Source organism: Sycon ciliatum, chromosome 1 (assembly GCF_964019385.1).
Source record: "Sycon ciliatum chromosome 1, ocSycCili1.1, whole genome shotgun sequence".
NCBI lineage: Eukaryota > Metazoa > Porifera > Calcarea > Leucosolenida > Sycettidae > Sycon > Sycon ciliatum.
In genome coordinates, this window is record NC_088643.1 from 65,368,554 (window position 1) to 65,376,192 (window position 7,639).

At 47.9% G+C, this 7,639-nt stretch overlaps 1 protein-coding gene across 1 annotated transcript; it reads right to left on the reverse strand.

Annotated features, from left to right (window-relative positions):
* Positions 1-192: 192 nt before the first annotated feature.
* On the reverse strand, positions 193-7,521 carry LOC135804902 (uncharacterized). The gene is made up of 8 exons (XM_065318876.1): positions 7,111-7,521; positions 6,154-6,188; positions 5,397-5,559; positions 4,790-4,892; positions 3,395-3,425; positions 2,039-2,066; positions 1,431-1,494; positions 193-1,161 (listed from the first exon to the last, which is right to left on the reverse strand). The coding sequence occupies exons 1-8, from the start codon at positions 7,432-7,434 to the stop codon at positions 1,091-1,093; spliced, it is 819 nt and encodes a 272-aa protein (XP_065174948.1). The 5' UTR covers positions 7,435-7,521; the 3' UTR covers positions 193-1,090.
* Between the last annotated feature and the right edge of the window lie 118 nt (positions 7,522-7,639).

The window sequence follows — 7,639 nt, forward strand, 5'->3', positions numbered from 1 at the left end:
AATTAAAGTGTGGCTACACATAACCGTAGCAGATCAGATTCGCAGGAAAGGGATGTGCACAAATCGAACACAACTCGTTCCACTGCAATGTAAACTACTCAGCTCATCGCCCCATTCATAGTATACTTGCACACACACTGTGCAACACACTGTGAAACACACTCTGCATAGCATCTACAAGTACACACCGTCTCAGATATATACCTAGTGGTCATCATTCAGAAACAGGCACGAAAATGCACATAATTATACTCTACCAACATAGTAAGCAAAAAACTGGCCAAGCCAGTACAACTTGGCAGCGACATCTCAGAAAATACAGAGGTGCATCGCCAGCGACATCAACCGACTGAAGATAGAGGGCGAAGAGTCTAAAACACGAGTTCAATAAACCTATCCACACAGCCATCATCATAATGATCATCGTCATCATCCCACAGCCATGATGCAGCCATGATGCAGTTGAGCATCAATGAGCAAGACAAGTAGATAGAGCAATAGCAATGTCAGCAATATACAGAGAGAGACAGAGAGACAGAGAGAGAGAGACAGAGAGAGAGAGAGAGAGAGAGAGAGAGAGAGAGAGAGAGAGAGAGAGAGAGAGAGAGAGAGAGAGAGAGAGAGAGAGAGAGAGAGAGAGAGAGAGAGAGAGAGAGAGAGAGAGAGAGAGAGAGAGAGAGAGGGAGGGAGGGAGGGAGACAGACAGAAAGACAGACAGACAGACAGACAGACAGACAGACAGACAGACAGACAGACAGACAGAGAGAGACAGAGAGAGAGAGAGAGGGGGGGGGGGGGGGGAGAGGGAGTGAGAGGGGGGGGGGGAGGAGGGGAGACATGGGAAGAGAGTGCTAACGCAAGTGTCACGGTCCTGCTGATTATGCTCTGTTGTGTGACAGTCACGGCGGCCACATTTGGCATTTACCTACTTCTGGCTCTAGCAAATACTTTGAAGTAATCAACATACGAATACAATGTCAATATCATCCATCTTCACCTGGGTGTCTCTAGTCCCTTGACCAAGTACATGTCTGGCCTTGCCTCTCCTACATCAACAAGATAGGCTGGATCACCACTGGCAGCAGTTATCTCAGTAGAGATTTCCACCTCTACTGGAGCGACCTCGCAAGTGTGAGTAAGACAACGAGCTCAGTGAAAGACCTGAAGGTAAACAGAAACACAGCACGTGCACCAGCACCAGCACCTCTCAATGGGAACGAAGACTTCACATACGAGTATCGCTCCATGATAATATACACATGTACAGTACACACACACGCACACATGCACACGCACACGCGCGCGCGCGTGCACACATACACACATTCACCTGCTGGAGAGCCCTGCAGGGGACATCAGCTCAGTACTCGACATGTGCGGCATGATTGTAGCGAAGCATGCATGTACACTGCATAGATATCACCACCTACCTGGCCTATTCTGAAGCCAGCCACGTCGATACGCCATACAGAATCCAATAAGTACGATGACGTACTGCAAACATCAACGATATTAGTGAACAAACATACAACGTCATAGAGACAAAGTCAGTCAGACAGATTTACTTTGTCTATGTGAATAATAAAAAAAATTAAACAATCTCAGAAGTTCACAACAATGTACAGTCAACTTCGTTCATAACGACATTCGGCGGGGCATCAAAAAAGTGTCCTTATTCGCGAAGTGTCGTTATACCCGAAGTCTCATTATATGTATTACAGTTGGATGGAACTTTGCTCTGCCTGCGGGGCATGGACATTCTGTCGTTATATCCGCAGTCGTTATTAGCGAAGTTGACTGTAATGATAAAACAAACTCAGAAGTTCACAACAATGCTATTTTGTTGTGGCTCTACTGTCACTGCAGTGAATACATTGAACACTGAGACACAGAGACAATGGAGACATCAATATTATCCGTCCGTGCGCCGGTATGTTCACAAAGGATGCAGTGCATGGCTCCACCGTGCTATTTGTAGTGTGCGTGTGCAATCGTGCTGGTGGTCATATCCAATGTAGGCGCAGTGCATGCAGCTCACCCTGGATAAGTGTGCCAACACCATGGCACTGCATGTCGGGACGGTTGCGCAGAGAGTCAGACGCTGTGTCAAGGCTTTCTTTCAACACGTACATACCACCATACATGCAGACAGTCAGTCAGACTCTACACAACTGTATAGTGTATACTACTTCAAGAACTATCATACTATATCCATGATTTATTCAAAGCCCCACATTTTTACAAGTGAATAATAGCAAGAAGGTACAAGAGAATAGCTACACTATCAGACTACTACTCTACTACTTCAAGAACTATCATACCGTATTATCTCTAATATAAGCACAGTCTCCAATAATAGCACGTCTCCAATAATAGAACACCTTGGGGCGGCATTCAAAAAATAAAGTGCTCAGTCTCCATTATAAGCACACTGTGTAAATTCATTATCTGTACCGGCGAAAAAACCCTGAAATGTGTGTGTCTGACATGAATTTGGCATGGCAACAAGCCTCTGAAATGAGGTTGAAATAATAATGGAACAGTCTCCAATAAAGGAACGTCTCCAATAATAGCACGGGGCGGATGTACATTGAAAAAATAAAGGACCGTGCTTATATTAGAGATAATACGGTACTCAGTACTACATGTGCTACTGTATATCAGGTCATTTTAGGTGTAGTAAAGTGTCGGTGTCAGTGACCTGCCAGGTTGCATGTGTAATGACTATGTAGAATTAGGCCGGGACCAGCGGCGTGCCCTGCACACACATGTACAGTGTATACTCCAGTGTCATTTAGGTGTAGTCTAAAGTTAGGTGCCTGGTTTCTCTACCGAAATTACCGAAATTTAAGTTACACCGAAAATAATGTGTTCTACATTATCCCCCGTAAAGAGCAATAGAATAGAACCCCGTATCCGGACACTTCCCTTAACCGAGAGCACCTTGCAGGCAGATTACCTGCAGCCAGTCAAAGCTTGAAAGATTCTCCCTCTATACGGTGACGGCCACTTGAACCACTTCACAACAAACAAGATCCTAACCCTCAGCTCCTACTGTCATTGTGTATTCTTGGAATTGGTATCAATTTTGGTTCAGCGAGCCCCAACCGAACACAACGCTGTGGACCTGGAAAAGAAAGATCCGGTATTGATATTCCTGCTTCAAAGTGCTCTGAAGAAAGGCGGATGCAGCCGAATGCGGACAAGGCCACTTGCGGCCGTAGCTTTGAGGCATGCAGAGTGATTGAAAGTCTGAACGAATCTATCCCATTATGGTGTCACAATCGTATGGATCATACAGACAGGGGACGGTCCGGCCATGCAGGACTGGGGTGAAAACATGAGCGAGCACAATGAGGCAAAACTGCGATGCTTGGCGACAAAGTGAGGATACGCTCTGTTAAGTCTCAGCCTGGTCCTACCATCTGCAAAAACAAAACAAAAAACAGATCACCGGATACATGTTGAACACCAGCATGGCAGTGTGGCCGCTACTGATGGTCAAAGTAGCCTGGTACATGCCTGGTACATGCACAGACAGAGCAGCAGTGGACTACACTGCATGTACTATACTGTACATGTATCATGTACGGATCACTGGCCCATTGGCCCCGGCAGCCGCTGAGCTAGCAGATCAAGGTCTGGGCACATTGTAAGTATAGTGTTACATGATCCCTCCCCATTCCGGGCTTGAAATTATGACATGATCCGTGTGGGACTGGGAGACTGTAAGCTACAATGTAGATACTAGGCTAGTACGGTGCCCGCGCTGGTAGTAACAGCACTTTCTTGACCGACTTCATAGAACTACAGTCCGTTTCAAAAAGATTTACAATCCTGGCGATCGCCCGCGGAGTTTGGCGTCTTACCGTACGAGCACTCAAGCGCTGCCTGGAAAAACTCTCTGTGAACTCGAAGAAATATTCCGCGCGAAAGCAGGAAAAATGACAACTCACTCACGTTGACACAGTCATGTACGTCTGTGGTTTACAACAAACTTTACGGCGAGTTCTTCCTCGTATCGATAATGGAGTCAGAGAGGACATGTCGAAACGAAAGTGTTGTAAATGTTGACGAGCTGCATGGGTCCGTTTTGTGACCAAAATAGTTTCTTTGAGCTGCGATGCAATTTACTCATCGTGTGACGAAAACGACATCGACGCGGACTCATTCCCAAGGCCATGACTTGATAAAAAAATCGATACTGGCTTCCTGGGCAAATTGTAAACCATGGGAAAAGGCCGGAAACCTGGCCGAAATTCTAACTCCTTAACGGTTGGTCCAATTGTTCCGAAACCTTCACAGAACAATTTGCCGTGTCCTAACAAGCCATTCTATGTACTTTGTTGTCCAAATTTCCCTTATCTTCATACTTTTTAAGACCCAAACCTGATTGTAAATCTTTTTGAAACAGACTATAGGTTGTTGTTTGCATCAGTAATGGAGTATCGCCACCTGTCACTGATCGGCACGCATCCACCACATGTAGCAAGCAATGTAGGACCGGGACAGTGTACTTTGAGCAGTCGGGATACTGAAGCACTTTCAAAAAGCTGCAGTTTGTGTCAGCTTGCACTTTTAGATGCAACCTCACACAAACTGCAGTTTTTTTTGAAACCATACCAGTCGTGCTGCCTCCAGGTCAGACCTACTCACTTCCTACCAGGGCGAGCAACTGCATGCAATGCCGATGATCTATGAACTTGGCGAACAGCTACTCCAGCACTCGACTACACACAACTATTAACGTTGTGTGGAGGGCGGTACAGTTTGTTCAGCGCAGACTTACGTGCTGTCAGGTCGTTACTCGCCAGATTGTCAGATATAGCTGGCCAGTAGAAGGCAAACATGACCCAATCTTGCAGTATAGCTAGCGTGCTGAACAAGGCAAGCTACACACAGAACCGAGTACAGGTGTGACGCAAGGTTGGAGACAGAGTCTCAAAGAAGAGAGGGGTAGATAGATCAAAAATGGTTTACGACGACAGCATGTTACAAGGCGGAGGACACCGGCTCAGTATAACTGTTATGGAAAACAGTGTTCCTGACTGCAACCATAAACTGGATGGAACGCTGTTTTCCATACAGCGTGTCCTCCGCCTTGTGACATGCTGTCATCGTAATAGCATGTTAAACTATCAAGCAAGGCTTGCATATACCATAGATGAAAACTGTGCTACCATCGTCACTCTGAGGCCTGTGCCAACGTGTATGCCTCAGCCTTCTAACTTTACAACGGCTGCACAATGGCTTCTGTCCATTGGCCCAGACGCACATTGGGATCAAGGAGAATGCCCGGCGCTGTGCAAAAGAAAAGACAGGACATCCTGTGGACACTGGCTCCAAATTCCCGCCTCACAGAGGCCGTGACTTAGACTACGGTCTATTCAACTCACTAGCAGTGCCGGTGCGTAGCGCTGTGTCATCAGCGTCAGGAGGCCAAGCGACACGCAGAAGTAGAGCGAGAAGTAGTAAGAGCTTGGCAGGCTGGCCCAGTCCGCACGGCGCCGGGAAGCATTGGCCGCTGGACCACTCCTGACCAAGGGCTCGTCATTTGCCCTACCGCCAACATGCAGCAATGCAAACACAACACATACACATTTGACCTACTAACACAACACATAGACAACATACAGCATTGCGTACACAACACAATGACATAGACATGTGGCCATTACTTTGTCTTGCTACTGAGTTACTTTGACTTGCTACTGAGCTTGAAAGAATCACAGTCAACACGGTACTGTAGTATCCCATTCGCCGGCGGGCCAAGGAAATTCCTACCCGCTGTATTCCTCCACGGTAGTAAGGGTGAACATTAAAAGAATGTAAGTTACGGATGCAATACCGGCTCAGCCGGGTTCAAGTCCTGCTGACCGCCTACATAATACCCAGTACCCGTGGCATGGCTGTAGTGTACATTATGCAAGCCGCCTCGCTTGATTGCGGGTAGTAGTGCTGGGGCTGAGTCCTGCGCTGGCTGCAGTCATAGCAAGTAGGGGTCTACTCTAGGGGTCTACACCTTGCTTGACTGGTAACAGGTTTAGAGGAGAACAGTAACCGTCAGTGTGTCCTCCCGGCACACATGCTATGTATACGGTATGCCTCCATTCGACCACTTGCCGGCAACTTATCACACTCATACTAACTTACCAGTTACCGAACAAGAAGAGCACGATGACGAACACCTACCAACCAGTCAACAAAGAGAGAACAGAGCAAAAGAAAGGACTCGGGTTCGATAGACAAGTACGCGTACAGTCATGTAGAATGTCTGCACTTCAGTGCAATACTAGTACATGCCCATCCTGGGACCGCAAACAAATACCCCCCCCCCCCTCCCTGAACACTGTTCAGGAGAAACATGACCACTGGGCAACTGTAACTGTTATCAGGTCTTGGAACTTCAGTCGACAACGGATCTACAATGAAGGAGCTGCAGTGCATGAACCTGCGGCACTTGGTCAAATAGGCTACATGACACATGACACATTGAACTGTGCATCATGCAGCACCATGCCGCACATTCGATAGTCATGTTGTAACTGTGTTCAAAATCAGGGAAACAGAAACACATACCGTAAATACAGTTAATACACCCGAGACATGATGCGCAAGTCAGCGAGCCCCCCCCCCCCCCCTCCCCGTGACACGAGATTCTGAATTGCCATGCCACCGTCACCATAGATACGTGATGTTAAAATGCCACAACCCCCCCCCCCCCCGTGCACGCAAATACATGGTGTGACCCGGCGGGCATAGCGAGAGATTGCAGTGGTCCAGGACGGCAGGAGCATTATTGCCGAGCCCAGTCAATGTGACCTGTTCTATGCCGGTGTTGCCAACATGCCATGGGTGCATGGTATACCTACATGCATCTACATGCAAAAAATATCAAACCTAACACTCAGGATGCAGGGCCCAGGGGGGGGGGGGGGGGGGCAGGCCCGAAAATTTGGTGAATGTTGAGAGCCTTCCGGAGCAAAGAGTCCCGGGCCGGGGGCGGTGGCATGTGTGAGTGTTCAGACTGAGTAATGGCTTGAACAAAGAAAACAAAGTTAGGCACACGTACATAGAGGATTGGCAGAACAAAAACTCCCCTCTTCTTACCAGAAGAATGAACTTTAGCGCACCGTCGCTGGCAGCACCAAAGCCGGAACCTGTCGTGCCGCTTGTCCCAGCACTGTGTTTCTGTTGCCCATGTTCTGTAGCATCGTTCTGCACGGAAAGGGGCGTAGTACTAGTAGGATTGACGACAGCTGCAGCAGCAGAGCTGCCAAACTGTTCGCCCCCGACATTCGAGTGCTCGTTATGTAGCTGCTGATAGTTGCCAGGAACTCCGTCACTGGGCTCCACGATCAATGCTGATGTAGCCTGTGAACTATCCGTGCCAGGCAAAGAGCCATAGCCCTCCGCTCCAGGCCCACTGCTCATCCTGGACTACTAGTATTTTTCATTCGTGGTAAGGCAATGTCACGCTCAACTACTCCATCCCATAACTGAGAAACAATAATTATGCCATGACACGGTCGGTCAAGCGAGTCAACACAGCATGCAGCTCCACAACTCGCATATAGCGAATTTCGTGATTATAGCGAACCCTTGAGTCCGGGCTTGACTACATGTCCCTGTTTGAACC

Bases quoted from the DNA above. Each gene is read 5' to 3' on its own strand.
- LOC135804902 (XM_065318876.1), bottom strand. From the start codon at position 7,434: ATGAGCAGTGGGCCTGGAGCGGAGGGCTATGGCTCTTTGCCTGGCACG. The intron at 4,893-5,396 runs GTGAGTTGAATA...TTCTGTGTGTAG, and splicing joins GCTACGCACCGGCACTGCTA to CTTGCCTTGTTCAGCACGCT. The intron at 1,495-2,038 runs GTGAGCTGCATG...TGATGTTTGCAG, and splicing joins TGTTGGCACACTTATCCAGG to TACGTCATCGTACTTATTGG.